This window comes from Macrosteles quadrilineatus, unplaced genomic scaffold, assembly GCF_028750875.1.
Source record: "Macrosteles quadrilineatus isolate MER2022 unplaced genomic scaffold, UCM_ALF_1.0 Scaffold_9__3_contigs__length_116548681, whole genome shotgun sequence".
Classification (NCBI taxonomy): domain Eukaryota; kingdom Metazoa; phylum Arthropoda; class Insecta; order Hemiptera; family Cicadellidae; genus Macrosteles; species Macrosteles quadrilineatus.
Window position 1 is genome coordinate 40,307,485 of NW_026542602.1, and position 18,008 is coordinate 40,325,492.

Genomic DNA, 18,008 nt, shown 5'->3' on the forward strand with positions numbered 1-18,008 from the left:
AATAATGATGAAATTAGAATTCCTATACAACAACAGGATATTTACACTCTTCCGTGTGAAAGTTATCTATATATTGAAGGAAGAGTAACAAAAAAAGATGGAACAGTTGGAACCACCGTTCCTTTTATCAATAATCCAATGGCATTTTTATTTGATGAAATTAGATATGAAATATCGGGAGTAACTGTGGATTCTACAAAGAAAGTAGGTTTAACAAGCACATTAAAAGGATTAGCATCTTTGACACAAAACGAGAAGAATTTGTTAAGAATTGGAGGATGGGTTGCACCCGATGAAGACACAATCACCCCTGATTCTGCAGGGAACTTTGATTTCTACATACCATTGAAATTATTTCTAGGCTTTGCTGAAGATTACAGAAGAGTAATAATAAATGTGAAACAGGAATTAGTATTATTAAGATCATCAAATGATAAGGATACTATTTGTGCAGCAGCTGGAACCACTGATGCAAATTTAGACTGGAATTTAACTTTGGACAAAATCGTTTGGAGAGTACCACATGTGCGATTAAATGATGAACATAGAATAACACTGTTGAGACAACTGAAATCAGATAGAGATATTGTAATACCATTCAGAAGTTGGGAATTTCATGAATATCCAGTTTTACCTAAAACACAAAGACACACATGGACTGTAAAAACATCTACTCATTTGGAAAAAGCAAGATATGTAATATTTGCACTACAAACAAAAAAAAGGAATAATATACTAGCTAATGCCAGTCATTTCGATCATTGCAAACTAACAAATTGTAAAGTGTTTCTTAATTCACAATTTTTCCCTTACGACAACTTTAATATTTCTTTCACTAAGAAGAGGTACACCGTTTTGTATGATATGTACGCTAGATTCCAAAGTTCATACTACGGGAAAACAAACACCCCGATACTGTCTCTCGAGCAGTACAAATCAAAAGCTCCAATAATTGTAATAGATTGTTCAAAACAAAACGAATCTGTAAAGTCATCAAGTGTGGATATAAAAATAGAAATGGAGTTTGAAGAGAACGTTCCTGATGCAACATCTGCATATTGTTTAATTTTGCATGATAAAATTGTAACGTACACACCATTGACGGGATTAGTCAAAACAGTGTTGTAAATGAGTTTCACCACAACCACCAGTCGGCTATAAAAGGAGGAGCTTCGCACACCATCAATCAGTCTTTGCTCGTTCGTTGAATGGGTAACATCCTACACTACATCATGAGTAAAATGAGTTCTCCATCAGTCGTACAAAAGGATGCAGAGGAAGCAGCATTATTGGAAGAATAAAACCATGAAGAAATCGTAAATGAAATAGAAGAATTTTTAAAGTTTCGAAAACAAGAAGACAAAGAAGACAAGGAAGAAAAAGAAGAAAAAACTAAAAAAAATGGCACTAAGAGGAAGCGGAAAGATGAAGATACAATACCAATTAATATTTTGAAAGAAGTTTTCCTACGCATTTACTATCCTATCTCACTATGTTTGGGTAAAAGTGTAACAGCTGGACTAATGAAATCATCGGAATATACACCTACAGTAATCTTGCAGCATGGTACAAAAATGGTTATATTTTCTGAAACGGCATGGGAATCTTTTCTAAAACATTTAAATCTAATTGAATGTTACTTAAATACTAATGTTTGCGGAAGGAAAACTAATATTCGACTTTTGGATTCTGACAATGAAATTGACATAGTAAAGAATCGTGGAACACTACAAGTACGATTTAGAGATTTAACTCAACATGAAAGTAAAATTTTACTCTCACGTGAAGAATTCTACATTTTAATGCATGCAACGTCTCCTATCTCTAGATATATGAAACAACTTGTATTCTCAAGTTCAATCATCAAGGAGTATTTAATTGATACACTAGAAAAACAACCGGAAAGCACCATATTATACGGACACGTGGATACATCTATTTTTAATAGATTGCCTCATGAAGTTGGTATGTGGAGACAGTTAAGGAACTTCGAATCAATTGATGAAGAAGCGATAGAAGCTGTTGAAGAATATGAAACTATAAACCAAGAAGAACCAGCAACCCAAGAAGTGTAATTAAAGAAAAACAGTATAAAAGAGTGACCAAGGCGCGGTGTGAATTCAGTTGAACACTATACGTGGTGGTGTGTAGATAGGGTTAAACATTATGGATATAAAACCCTGTGTAATAGAATTTCAAGCATTTCGTGATAACAAAGATGAATTTGTGATAAAAGAATTAGTGATTTTAGATTTGATTACACATGTCGTATACCCGTTTATATTTGAAGCTCCATTTTCAGTAAACCAATTGAATGACAAAGCAAGAAGAACAAACAAATGGATAACTAAACATTTTCACCATATTCAGTGGAACGAAGGATTGATAAGCTATAAGCACTTGAACAATATCATGTATCATTTTTCTAACAAGTTTTCCCATATTTATACAAGAGGATCGGAAAAAAGACAATGGATACAACAATACACATATCACGATGTTTTCGACATAAGAATGGACAAGGATCATCAAATTAATTATGGACCTATTTGTACTTTAACAGATCACTCTTATCGCACAGTAACACAATGTGCACTACAAAACGCATACCGATTAGCTAATTTTCTAGTTCTTCACTATTGGGACAAAAATAAATTCAAACAGCAACAGTGGAAGTATTACGAAGGAAATAGCAGTGGAGAGGGGAACGTGTGCTATAAATACAGTGGACAGTCTCAGGATCCTCATCAGTATTACTCCAGACATCGCAGAGGCAACATCTCACAGGGTAGTCCTAATCAAGAAAATGGCTTCACAACAGTTTCTCCAGTCTTTGGTGGATCAGTTCAACACCCAGTCCAAATCCAGCATTCTAAGTACTAAGAAATGTCACGAATTGAAGGAACACAAACACTACATCGTTCACGAGCTGAAGAAGACAGAAACTTCACATGGAGACGCAATTTTAGCATCACTGAGCGAGGCACCGTTTTCACCAGGTGATGAACCGAAATTTCAAGTTTATCTTCCAAGACGATTTGTGCAGCAACTACAAAACGAAGACCTGCGAGGTATTCAACCAGGATCCCTCTATTTGGTATCACACGGAGTTTGCGGAAACAATTCCACTGAACTATCTCTACACATCACCCATCAATGTTAGTTTTAAGTTTTTTTCTGTAAATAACCATCTATGTACATATGTTTGTAAAATGTTTATGTCATTAAAAAAAAATAAATTAAAAAAAATTAAAAGAGGAAACAACATATCAGCATATAATTAATTCTATATGCTGATATGTTGTTTCTTTTTTTAAAATTCAAACAAATGACCTTGAACTTTTTACTATAAATAACAGGTCTTACACGCAGTTGCTCTCAGTCTTGTTTCAACAATTCACCGAGCATCATGTCACAGCGTAAATACAATTTACCTTTTGTTTACAAATCCAAATACGATTTGGATAACTATTGTTGTAATTTAAAATGTTTTAGAAAGCCTGAAAGTAAAGTTGATGGAAAAGCTTGTAAAAAATGTGAGTCTGTTGGCTATTGCAAATGTAGGTGTAAAACATATCAAGACAAGCATCAAAATTACATACACGATCTAACACAAATGGTTAACCTACTATGGAAAAATGTAGACTAACTTGTGAGAGCTGCTGACTCTTGCACTATAAATAGAAGCTCACAACACATTGCTTCTCATTCTTGTTTTAGAATTCAGTCGAGCAACATGTCACAGTGTAATTCCAATTCATCTTTTGATCACAAATCGGAATACGATTTAAAATACTATTGTTGTAATCTTAAGTGTTTCAAAACACCTGAATGTCAAGTAGATGGAATGGCTTGTAAAAAATGTGAATCTTTCTCCTATTGTCAATGTAATTGTAAAACGTATCAAGAAAAACTGAAACATCACTCACAAGACAAGGGACGTAGAATCAAAATACTTTTAAAACGGATGGAATGATGCCCTCATGTTGCTCTCCCCCACCTCTACTACTTTCCCCCACCCCTACTGCTTTAGCTCCGCCCACTTCGTCAGGGACCTGCACTTCTTTACTCGCAACAGTCACTTCGCATCCAGCTCTTCACCAGTCAACTCAACCTCTCTCGTTTACTTTGCACAAGATGGCCAACCAACAACAACAACAACAACAACAGTGGACAAGCGATATTGAAGACTCTGACCTACACCAAGCATGCATCGAGGCAGAAGAGCAGGAGCGAAAACGAAAGGAAGAAAAACTACTTCAACTGCTAGAGGAGGAGAAAGAGATTCGACGCAAATTTGATCGTGTTTGGTGCGCTCAGCCTCGAGACGACATCGAATGGGCCGAGCACAATGCAGACATGGCAAGATGGAAAGAGCTCCATAATACAATAGAGGAGTTGAAGAAGTAAACATCCAAATACACAAGCGTCGCCGAGCTACACAAAACGGCCTTTATAAAGGCCACCAATAAACTCATTCGTTTTACACTTTAGCAGACGCTCACTCTAGATACGTACATTCGCACATGTTTTCCTTATTAATTGTAATAGTATGTAAGTTATTGTCATTCCTCATGTTTTATACAAATAAACAATAAACAAAACAAGGAAGCTATCCTACACTACAACTGTAGGCTAGCTTCCTTTTTTTTAAAAACACAAACGAATGACCTTGAACATCATATGATCATCCATCGTGACGTCAGCTCAAATCGAACGCCATTTCCGGATTTTTACGTCATTTCCGCCTTATGCCCTTTAAACTAATTAACTTTGTAACATCTGCTAACATCTGCCCGACAGCTGTTCGCGATAGGTCCACCAGTTCACCACTACTGACATCTTAAAATTTTATATTTTCAAATTCTTTATATTTTGGAGCCCATAAATAAATAATTCAAGTTACCTATTCTAAATAAAAGAGTTATATATATATATATATATATATATATATATATTTATTGTTGCTAATTTTAATAATCATAATTTCTGAAGCTTAAAACTTATTAATTTCCTTTTACTGATGCTAGCCTATTTCATGATTAAAGAAATGATTGTAAGTTAGTAGGCTAGATGGGTAGCTAAATTTATTTTTAAGGTTAATTGAGAGTTTCATGTATTGTTGTTGTGTTTTTTAAATGGTTTATTACAGCTCGTTTCTCTCAAATGGCGTGTTATTCTTGAACCTCCATCCATGGTTCTCATTTTGTTAAGTAAAGTTTTGTGAGCCGCTCCTCGGGCCTGCGCATGGATCACGCTTCCAATTCGTTGGTCTGGGTGCAGGCACGAGGGCTCGGTTCAATATATTCCTCTACGCTACATGTAGTTTTTGCTATATATCACCCAAACGTTGAACGGTACGTATCTGATATTAGGATATATTTTATTCGTAATTAAATTTGCTACAAAATGAGATGAAAATCTCTAAAGTAACTTAAATAGTTTTGAAGATAAAAACCGTTAAAGTAATACATTTTATCAATTCCTGTATGCAATAGGTCCGTGTATCTTAAAAGTCCCCGACCTTTGTTTTTCCTGCACGTATTGCTTTAGAAGACTGCATCTCCACACATCAATACTGGACCTAAAATAGTACTTTCTAGACTAGTTCTTGACTTTTTCCTCCAAAGGGGGGTCGGCCCACAAGGAGTAAGTTGGAAATGTTAAATAAAAGCATAGGCCATGATGCATATCAAATTAAAGGGATTTACTAGTAGAACACGTTACCACAAACTGAACTTTAAAAGGATAGGTGGGTCAAAAGTTATACCATTTTATAGTTTTGCTTTTTTATTAATTAATCAACGGTCAACATCATTTCATCTCATTGCATAACATATAACAAACGGAACTTAACAACTAGGATCATACATAACCAACAATACTATTAACAAGCAAAACAATGATCAACAAGAATAAATGTATGTATAACTAACTTAACAAGAATTGAATAAAAAATAAGTAAATAAATCTGGAATTCCATAAATTGATCGGTTTAAAGTGATAATATTTATAAATTCTATCAACATGTGTAACGGGTCAAATGTGTAGGGGTTAAAATAACGGCTAAACCACGAAACTTAAACAGCTGAATGTAAGCTGTAGTAGTGTCCTAGTCGCGACGCTAAACTGACATCGTACCTAACCTCAAATTCCAAGACCGCAGACGACGTTGGTGTCAGTTTGGTTGTTTGGTTGTTCGACTGCGTCTGAGGACGGGCGACGGGAGAAAAGAAGAGCAGCGGAGCCACCTTTTGAGCGGTTCGCGGCTATAAGCATGTTGAAGCTGTCATGCGCCTGCCTTCGCCGGCACGGGACTCAGCTGACTGTTTGTGCTGACCAATCAGGGAGCGTTTTAACCTTCGTCTCGAATCTGAGACGAAGGTGGAGAGATAAGAATAAGGTTTTGTCATTCTCGTCCCGGCTGAAATTCGAAGTTAACGTTTTGGAGGTTGGTCGTCGTCGTTTGGGGAATACGTTTCGCAAGCTCTGAAAGTTTAGAAGTGGACATCTTAAGTTTCGTGGTGCATCGAGTGCGCGAAAAAATCGTTTTAGAGTATTATTACTTCGTTTGGTAAGTTGTGTAATAAACTTAAACAACTTAGGTTTTCTTTCGAATACTTCTCCGTCCATTGTGTTTCGGCAGAACTTTGTCGAAGTTCGTAGGCTAGGCCTGACTCTCCGATCTAGTCATACATTTTAACCAACTAATTTGGTAAAGTATTGCAGTTGATGAAATATATTTTCGATTAACGTTTCATAATCCGTCTTGGGACTTTCTCTTTTAATTCTTAAACCCTTTTATAGTTCCCTTAACGTCCCAAAACTTGTTCCAGCAGACAGGTTTCAGCCGGACAAGTTCTGTCGAAGTTGGTTCAAGTTGAACACGTGAGATAGTAGAAGTTTTATTTTTCGTTTTTGGCTCAAGGAGCAGTTTTATTTTTAGTTTCAGTTTTCTCGTTTGTTTCTCACTTGGACAACTTAAGCCAACTGGTTTTCGTTTAATAAATTCAGACTCTGTGGGAATTAGGCTAGGCTAGGCCTATCTTGTACTAACCTTGTTCGTTGCAGGTTGACCACTTAACTCCGTAGGTAAGTGGGGTGACTACTTAGCTTACTTGTTGACTCGTTAAGTTAGCTAGTAGATTGTCATTTATATATTTGCCCACAGAGTCAAGTTAAAATTATTAATTTCCCCACAAGCCCCAGACTAGAGTGGTGATCTCAAGCGTGGTGTTTAGTAACCCGCAACGTTCGTCTCGAGCTCTGATACCCAGGGCTATCAAATTTAGGCTATCCAAATCACTATCGAATCCTAGGAAGATCCCTGCGACCAGACTGGTGCGATTCCTGGGACCTCGTTTATCGGATCGGTGGCGTAATTTCCCAAGTGTCGCCGTTCAGGAAAATTACGTCACACATGCATCAACATTTTAATAAATATGTAAGCAAACAAGAAATGCAATAAAAAACTGGATCACAGGACAACTCTATAATACACTAAGGATTATGGAAAACAAGCAAGCAGCTCTTTCTTAAAAGTAATTAAACTTGAGGAGAAAAAGTCGAGATTTTGAAGAATACTGTTTCCCAAACGATTTAGTCTTGGTAGCTAGCTGTAGCTAGGCATATACTGTAGAATGATATTCCCTTTCAAAAAGGTCCTGGGATCAGGATGGTCTGGAGCAGCGAAAATTGATTCTGCTCAGCAGCTCAGGAGAGTCAAGTTCTGCAATGAGAATCTTCCTCAGGAAAACCAGGTCAGCAATACGCCTTCGAGAACTCAAGTGGTTTAGCCGAAGATGCTGTCGAAGATCCTCAATGGGTACATCCCTGAATGGGTATCCCAGACGAAGTCCTACGATTAAAAAAAAAAGAGCTGCACTCTTTCGATGTCCTGTGAATGATCAACTGTATAAATGGGGACCATACAGGAGAACAGTTTTCCAACAAGGGTCGCACTGGCTGAACGAATAACGTCCTTAATGCACACAGAGAAGCCGTTTCTGGATACTCTCAGAATGAAACCAAGGGCTGAGTTCGCTTTCCTTGTTGACCTGTTAACTTGATCATCAGGGTTGAGAGATGATGTGAATGATACTCCAAGGTCGTTGACAGAGGTGGATCTAACAAGTGCATTCCCATTTATTGAATAGTTAAAAAGAGAGGTTGTTGACTTGTTGAGGTCCTGTTGAATGAAACTACCATGCACTTGGATTCATTCAAAAGCATTCCATTTTGCATAAACCACATTGAAATTTCATTGATGTCCTGCTGGAGGCACTGAAAATCTTGCAATTACTTCACCTCTCTGTATACTTTGGTATCGTCAGCAAACAACAATAGTCTAGAATCTTTGACAACGTCAGCCATATCATTAATCAATATTGAAAATAAAATTGGTCCCAGTAGCGATCCTTGAGGTACACCAGTAGAAGCTTCAAACTCATAAGACTTCACTCAAGAAAATTTCACGGTTAAAAAGCGATTACACAAATAGTCCTCAAATCATACGAGTATGATTCAGTGATCCCCAATCCACCAAACTTTGCCACAAGATAAGTATGACTTACACGGTCGAAAGCCTTGGATAGGTCCAAATAGACAGACTCGTCTTAATGGTTACGAGAAAAGGCTTGCATAATGTCATCCTGGTACAGAACCAAATTGGTCGAGGCAGATCGCCCTTTCTTGAAGCCATGCTGACAGGGCACGATGACATTGTCCAAAGAGAAAGAGAGTCTATGACGTAGATTTGCTTGAAATACCTTAGCCAATGCAGGTTGTATCACCACTGGACGATAATTCTTGGCATCAGATGGGTCACCTTTCTTGAAAATTGGTAGCACATATCCATTTTTAAGAACCCAAGGGAATTTTCAAGCTTCATCAAGGGGTTGAAATACACCGTAATATGTGGAGCAATCACACTGCAACCATCACTTTACAGCCACCATCACTCCACCACCACTCTTTTTGAAACTGGATATCAGAGAGCGGTCAAACCTATATATCTTGTATCCACCAAAGCTTATGGAGTTTTCATCCAAACTTTGACTGGCAGCCATTTATGACTGAGTCGTTCTTTTAAACTCCAGATTGCGGCAACGTGTTTTACTGATACCTTTAATTTTATATGTATACATACATTTATTCTTGTTGATCATTGTTTTGCTTGTTAATATTATTGTTGGTTATGTATGATCCTAGTTGTTAAGTTCCGTTTGTTATATGTTATGCAATGAGATGAAATGGTGTTGACCGTTGATTAATAAATAAAAAAGCAAAACTATAAAATTGTATAACTTTTGACCCACCTGTCCTTTTAAAGTTCAGTTTGTGGTAACGCGTTCTACTAGTAAATCCCATTAATTTGATATGCATCATGCCCTATGCTTTATTTAACATTTCCAACTTACTCCTTGTGGGCCGACCCCCCTTGGGAGGAAAAAGTCAAGAAGTACTTTAGAAAGTACTATTTTAGGTCCAGTATTGATGTGTGAAGTTGCAGTCTTCTAACGCAATACGTGCAGGAAAAACAAAGGTCGGGGACTTTTAAGATACACGCACCTATTGCATACGGGAATTAATAAAATGTATAACTTTAACGGTTTCTATCTACAAAACTATTTAAGTTACTTTAGAGATTTTCATCTCATTTTGTAGCAAATTTAATTACGAATAGAATATATCATAATAACAGATACGTACCGTTCACCGTTTGGGTGATATATAGCAAAAACTACATGTAGCGTAGAGGAATATATCAAATTTTCAACTTTAACCATTTAAGTTATCGAAGTGGTTTTTATCTCATTTTATAGCAAATTTAATTGTGAACAAAACATGTTAGGCCTACATACAAAATGGCGTAAATGTGTCCTTTTGGGTGATATTAAGCCATTTTCAATGAATAGTTCAATTCCTCTAAATAAAACAAAGATGGCTTCGTATTTCAAGATGGCGGACCTAACAATCGGGCACCCCCCCATAAATTGTTTGTATTTAGGGTACGGAAGAAATGTGCAAAAGCTGCAGCTTTAATTTATCAGGTCACGACCATTTCGCTAAGCCACCACACTATATTCAAAAGTTATACTTGTATCATTACCTGTTAACACAAACTGGTCGTTTATCAAACTACCACCACATATTTGGTCCCATGTCTCTCTCCCTTCCACTACATTACGAGAATAGAGACCTGCATGCCAAGGGAAGGCACCAACATTGGCCTGTACTCCATCCACGATCAGCGGAGTCAGTTGGCCGACCTCGTTCGACGCACCACACACTGAAATAAAAAGTAGACACGATAGTTCCAGTATGGATAAAATTGAAACAAGAAATATAAATCAAACCTAAATAACAATAATAAAAGAATAAATTATTGCAACAGTTACTGAACAGAAATTAAAACTACACATTAGTACAATAATTGACATTAACATGGGCTAAATGGTTTTTGCTTAAAAAAATAGCCTTCATAATATGCTGTGTCATATTTCAAAGCTGGTCATTTTTCAATCCCGACTAACCTTAATATTGTTATTGGGCAGTTAGTCAAAGAATTTGTTTTAGTTTTGCACGACTGGACGGGGAATGTGGTACGGAATTAGGAGGTACTTTGAAGTCAATGTAAATGGCAGTTGATGACTTAAAAAAAATTAATACGTCAGCCACAGTTCTTCAAAGAGCATAATCTGTTTTAAAATACCTCTTAAAGCAAGGAGTTTACTTTTAGACAATTATGAGTGGTGATCATCATGAATTAATTTTTATAGATTCAAATCATAAACTGCAAGAAAATTGGGAGATGTTATATAGAAGTAGGATTTTTCACCGATTCCATGGACGAAAATGCACAGCTACTTTGGCTAGCAACCTTGCTTCAGTCCCATCATACCACCGAGTATGTTACTTTATGTAATCTGTCAGATTTTACAACATAACAACGAAATCAACTTGACAAAATTTACGAAAGAGTTTGAAATATCTGTGATAGTATGGCAGTAAATAACTAACTATCTTGAACCAATTGAACTTTGTGTTTGAAAGTTTACAAGTTTTGTTGTCAACGTCTTTCAATGAGTAAACATAGCGTAGTTACCTGCAGTGCAATAGAACAGCTGTTGGTCCCATGAGCCACTGTTAAGACAAGTCAAGTTGGTGTACCCCGGGTCGTAAGCAGGTCTGTAGTTGTGTTTGCATCTGGGGATTGCGATGGTACCGGGCTTCAACGGATCGTCTCTAACGACTTTGTCTTGGTAGATGTACTGAACCTTAATATTGTTCGGCGCCTTCAGTGGGGGGCACAGCTTTTCTGAAATAAATATCCAGTTTGATTGATATCAGAACACCTTGGTTATTAATTGCTTGCCGCATTTGCAACAATATTTGTTTTACCACTTGTTTTACCACGCTCTGCTAAGTCTTTTGCTAGCCTCGACTACTTGTAGAACATTTTTCATTGTATAACCATACTCGGTGTATCCTTATGTTTTGCGTAAGAGATTGCAGACAAATATATGTGTACTAAGCTAATTTTTTATTTGTACATTAAATGTTTGGGGATATAATGATGGGGTTCTGATTTGTCTATACCTGGAGTGCAGTAGAACAACGGGTAGTCCCAATACCCATCGTTGAGGCAGGTAATGTAAGAGTATGGTATTTGGTAGGCAGGCTTGTAGTTGCTCTTACACTTCGGCGATGCTATCGTTCCTGGCTTCATGAACTGGTCACAAGACACTACCTTGCCTTGGAACGAACACTGGATGTTGAGGTACTGAGACTTCAATGGAAAACAAGGCAATCCAGCTGAAAAAATATAAACGATTATCAGAAAAGGTTTTCATAAGTAAAATAACTTACCATCAGCAATTATTGGATAAAGTATCTACATGAATGCACCACCGCAGCTAACCTGCAGACTAAACGAATTTCCATTTACCTGGCTGTATTTCTACTAAAATATTCCATTGAAATTTATTTCTTATTTAAATAACATTAATTTTAGCGAGTACTTAAGTTTGCTACTTCAGGGAAGGTATTGAGGCGTGTTTTTTATTGCAATGTAGTAGAGGATACGGTCACTCCTATGCCATCAGCTGTCAGGGCAGATGGGGTGATTTAATTGAGTTTAAAGCCCATCAGCCGGAAACGGTGGTTTCCGGTGCAACGTCACATAGTGACGTCATAGGTGATGTGTAATTTGGGTGTATGAGGGTGATCATATGGTTTTCAAGGTCATAGGTTTGTGTAGGATAGCTTCCTTGTTTTGTGTTATTGTTTATTTGTATAAATAATTGATAGGTTATAATAAGTCAAAACTGCAGACTTTGAATGTACCGGTATGTTTACTCCAGTACAGTCTATAATAGTCTATGCAGTGAATAGGATCAAGTTAAGAAATTATACAGGAAAATGCGATTACTATTAGTTTCTCGTATTACGTAGTACAAGTAGAAAACGATTATGAAAGACTTGTAACATTGGGTCCCACTTGTGGATTTCGATTAGTTTCTCGTATTACATTGTACAAGTAGATAACGAATATGCAAGACCTGTAACATTGGGTTTCCCTGTTAGCCAGCTGTGAAGCTGAACAACGTAAGTGGGGTAGAATTTACATCTAATGTGATGTATGGAAAGACAATGGATCAAGTCAGAAAGAGACTCGATATAAAACTAGTGTAACATCGGAAAAAAACTGAAAAATTGATTGTCAAACGAAACTTTATAGATCGAACAGTGTACAATGATAACTTGGGAAGGATCAAGGTAAAATCGTTGTTTTAGAGAATGTCGGAAAAAAGCTGAGAAATGATTCGCCCACCGTTGGTGTTTTTTATCGTTTTATATCTAAAATTTGGTACACGTGATACAATTTAAAAGTGTAAAACTTGTAGTGTCCGTTTTTACGTACCATACAGTAAATAATTAATTAGCATAATCCATCTGCTTGTACAGCTGCGTGTTTAAATCATTTCCGATTCTACGTTATAAAGTGATGTGCTAATTGATTATTCAATTGACTCTGTAGTACAGTACTCGGTTTCTTATAATGCGCTTCTATTGACCTTAAAAATACTGAGTTTTTGTCTCTGTTTTGTTTAAAATAATAATAGGAATCTAGTTTACGGTGATCGTGTTCCTTCTTTTGTTTATTCAGTTTAAAGGGTCATTTGGAAATGACGTAGATAATTATGAGGGATGGCGGATATGAGCTGATAAGCTGTTTTCAATGTTTAACGAGCAAAACACAGTTTATACAATTAATGATAGATGTAGTAGTTAAATTCATACTCAATAATATTATGTAGACTCCTAATAGTGCCTGGCCCCGATGGGAGAGGCTAGCGAGCGCAGGTGCGACCGTGGCCTAGTTGGAATGGAGAGAGAAAGTTGTTTTGGCGGTCAACGGTAACAGCTGACCAAACCACAGCAATCGCTTAGTCTCTCAGTTGTGTTGTACGGTTCGGCTTTATCGCGTATGTAACCTGTTCGGTCTCGGTCCCGCGTTGTTGTGTCTTTTGCCGTGATACGATGTACCGTCTATAGATACTAAGAAGTGAAATGTGTTCAGCTTTGCAAGCCTAAAACCAAAATTGTTCGCAGCGCGGCGTGCGTGCTTTTGGCTATGAGATGTATCAGCTATATCTCGTAACTCTTGGGATGAGGGGTAATCTAAATAATGTTTGTTTCTAGCGGTTGGTAGTTTATGAAGCTATGTATGAGCTAGAGGTTCACGGGTTCGATCCTTACCAATCACCAAACGCTTAATTAACAGTTGGAGTAATATGTTGATTTTTTGGTATGGTCCAAGTCCAAGTCGTATCGTAGTAAGAGTAGTGTGAGTCCTTGATCTAAGAGGTTTGTGGGTTCGATCCCTACCAATCACATAAAAAAAACATTATATTTTTATTTTATTTTATACATATCTACTTGCTGTAGTTCATTACAAATGCAAAACAAATGATAATTCATGTATCGAATGTTAAAACAGTTGAAAGAAGTTTTAATTGGAACTTTACAGTTGAGTATAAAAAATGGCCTTTGTAAAGGCCACCAATGTTGGATGTTGAATTTACATTTCGTAGGTGTTATGTACTCTTGGGATGAGGGGTAATCTAAATAATGTTTGTTTCTAGCGGTTTTTTTATGAAGCTATGTATGAGCTAGAGGTTCACGGGTTCGATCCTTACCAATCACAAAACGCCTAATTAACAGTTGGAGTAATATGTTGATTTTTGGTATGGTATCGTATCGTAGTGGGAGTAGTGTGAGTCCTTGATCTAAGAGGTTTGTGGGTTCAATCCCTACCAATCACAAAAAAAAACATTATATTTTTATTTTATACATATCTACTTGCTGTAGTTCATTACAAATGCAAAACAAATGATAATTCATGTATCAAATGTTAAAAACAGTTGAAAGAAGGCTTAATTGGAACTTTACCGTTGAGTATAAAAAATGGCCTTTGTAAAGGCCATTAAATGTTGAATGTTAAATTTACATTTCATAGGTGTTATGTACTCTTGGGATGAGGGGTAATCTAAATAATGTTTATTTCTAGTGGTTAGTAGTTTATGAAGCTATGTATGAGCTAGAGGTTCACGGGTTCGATCCTTACCAAACACCAAAACACTTAATTTACAGTTGGAGTAATATGTTGATTTTTGGTATGGTATCGTATCGTAGTGGGAGTAGTGTGAGTCCTTGATCTAAGATGTTTGCGGGTTCTATCCCTACCAATCACAAAACAATCATTATATTTTTATTTTATTTTATACATATCTACTTGCTGAAGTTCATAACAAATGCAAAACAAGCAGTAGGGGCGGGGTAAAGTAGTAGAGGTGGGGGAGAGCATTATGCGGGTATCATTCCATAAAGATGAATTGGATTTACACTGTGACATGTTGCTCGACTGAATTTTAAAACAAGAATGAGAAGCAATGTGTTGTGAGTTGCTATTTATAGTGTAAAAACCTGCAGCTGTCGTGCATATGCCACATCTTAGTCCACATTTTTCCAGAGTAGTTTAACCATTTGTGTTAGATCGTGTATGTAATTCTGATGCTTGTCTTAATATGTTTTACACCTACATATGCAATAGCCAACAGACTCACATTTTTTACAAGCTTTTCCATCAACTTTACTTTCAGGCTTTCTAAAACATTTTAAATTACATCAATAGTTATCCAAATCGTATTTGGATTTGTAAACAAAAGGTAAATTGTATTTACGCTGTGACATGATGCTCGATGAATTGTTGAAACAAGACTGAGAGCAACTGCGTGTAAGACCTGTTATTTATAGTAAAAATTACAAGGTGATTTGTTTGAATTAAAAAAAGAAACAACATATCAGCATATAGAATTAATTATATGCTGATATGTTGTTTCATCTTGTTGTGTAAATAATAATAAATAAAAAGAACAAAATCAAGTTTAATTAAAGTTCAGCCCATTTTGGCATACATACATAAACACAGACTCATTGCTAGTTATTCCTCTTTTCCTAGTTGGCAATCCTGCCAGTGAGGTAGCATTACCAACTCCTTTTTCCTCTTATCTCTTCTTCTCGTCAATGTCAACTTACATTCCCGCCCGCTACCGCTTATCACGCACCAGTTTGTGCCTTGAACTATCTTTATACCGTGATCGGTTTTAAATTCAATAATTATCGTGTCTCGCCTCCGGGATTATCTTTGTGTCCGTGAACGACGTTATCCACTACGGCAGGATGATCTTCGCTGGACAATTAGATTTAAATGTTTTAGAAAAGATTCCCATGCCGTTTCAGAAAATAAAACCATTTTTGTACCATGCTGCAAGATTACTGTGGGTGTATATTCCGATGATTTCATTAGTCCAGCTGTTACACTTTTACCCAAACATAGTGAGATAGGATAGTAAATGCGTAGGAAAACTTCTTTCAAAATATTAATTGGGATTGTATCTTCATCTTTCCGCTTCCTCTTAGTGCCATTTTTTTTTAGCCTTTTCTTCTTTTTCTTCCTTGTCTTATTTGTCTTCTTGTTTTCGAAACTTTAAAAATTGTTCTATATCATTTACGATTTCTTGATGGTTTTCTTGATCCAATAATGCTGCTTCCTCTGCATGCTTTTGTACGACTGATGAAAAACTCATTTTACTTATGATGTAGTGTAGGATGTTACCCATTCAACGAACGAGCAAAGACTGATTGGTGGTGTGCGAAGCCCCTCCTTTTATAGCCGACTGGTGGTTGCGGTAAAACTCATTTACAACACTGTTTTGACTAATCCCGTCAATGGTGTGAACGTTCTCTTCAAACTCCATTTCTATTTTTATATCCACACTTGATGACTATACAGATTCGTTTTGTTTTGAACAATCTATTACAATTATTGGAGCTTTTGATTCGTACTGCTCGGGAGACAGTATCAGGGTGTTTGTTTTCCCGTAGTATGAACCTTGGAATCTAGCGTACATATCATACAAAACAGTGTACCTCTTCTTAGTGAAAGAAATATTAAAGTTGTCGTAAGGGAAAAATTGTGAATTAAAAAAAATTACAATTTGTTAGTTTGCAATGATCAAAATGACTGGCATTAGCTAGTATATTATTCCTTTTTTTGGTTTGTAGTGCAAATATTATATATATATATCTTGCTTTTTCGAAATGAGTAGATGTTTTTACAGTCCATGTGTGTCTTTGTGTTTTAGGTAAAACTGGATATTCATGAAATTCCCAACTTCTGAATGGTATTACAATATCTCTATCTGATTTCAGCTGTCTCAACAGTGTTATTCTATGTTCGTCATTTAATCGCACATGTGGTACTCTCCAAACGATTTTGTCCAAAGTTAAATTCCAGTCTAAATTTGCATCAGTGGTTCCAGCTGCTGCGCAAATAGTATCCTTATCATTTGATGATCTTAATAACACTAATTCCTGTTTCACATTTATTATTACTCTTCTGTAATCTTCAGCAAAGCCTAGAAATAATTTCAATGGTATGTAAAATTAAAGTTCCCTGCAGAATCAGGGGTGATTGTGTCGTTGTCGGGTGCAACCCATCCTCCAATTCTTAACAAATTCTTCTCGTTTTGTGTCTAAGATGCTAATCCTTTTAATGTGCTTGTTAAACCTACTTTCTTTGTAGAATCCACAGTTACTCCAGATATTTCATATCTAATTTCATCAAATAAAAATGCCATTGGATTATTGATAAAAGGAACGGTGGTTCCAGCTGTTCCATCTTTTTTTGTTACTCTTCCTTCAATATATAGATAACTTTCGCACGGAAGAGTGTAAATATCCTGTTGTTGTATAGGAATTCTAATTTCATCATTATTATTCAATTTTGACGAAGCGTAGGGGTTGTGCGTGTGATACTCCTTTTCCCATAAAGTCTCGTCAAATGTCGGTCCTTGTGCTATATCCAGTATTTCCATTTTCAATGAGTTTTAATCCAATACCATGTAAAAACCGAATGTTTTCAGTAGTTAATCCTTTTATAGAATGTGTGCAATATATGACTATTCTCTCCATCTCTGTATGATCCTTGTATAAAGTTACATGTAATGTCTATTGTATTAACTCTCAGTATTGTTACAGTTTTATCACCGGAATAGGTCTTTTTATTTTCTAGTATTGGAGTTGTTTCAGAAAATCCCAATAATCCTCCAATTGAATGTTTTTGAGTAAAATCGATATAATAGGAAGAAGTTATTTCAGCTTTCATGGTATTGTTATTTCCTCTTATTGTTATATATTATTTTTCTGATTCCTTTTGAACAAGTTCGTTTAGTTCTTCGTTTTTCATTTGTTTTTGTATAAATTCGTTAATATGGTCTATTTCGTAAGATCCTGTCGGTAAACTAATTTCTTTCATTGGTGTTAATTCTCCTAAATTATTTTTGCTTTTGTAATAGTGTAATTTGTTATTGACTCCTTTAGAAATATTTGGAATATAATTGTATGTTGTTAAATCCAATAATGCAGCATTCGATCGCCAA

General features: G+C 36.2%; 1 protein-coding gene across 1 annotated transcript in view; it reads right to left on the reverse strand.

Annotated features, from left to right (window-relative positions):
- LOC129003344 (limulus clotting factor C-like) overlaps window positions 1-18,008 on the reverse strand; it is a 56,677-nt gene that overhangs the window by 23,401 nt on the left and 15,268 nt on the right. Inside the window, exons 3-5 of the mRNA XM_054431637.1 lie at window positions 11,602-11,817; window positions 11,108-11,320; window positions 10,112-10,291 (exon numbers count right to left, since the gene is read on the reverse strand). Of these exons, the coding sequence (XP_054287612.1) occupies window positions 10,112-10,291; window positions 11,108-11,320; window positions 11,602-11,817 (609 nt within the window). The remainder of the gene's footprint in view (window positions 1-10,111; window positions 10,292-11,107; window positions 11,321-11,601; window positions 11,818-18,008) is intronic.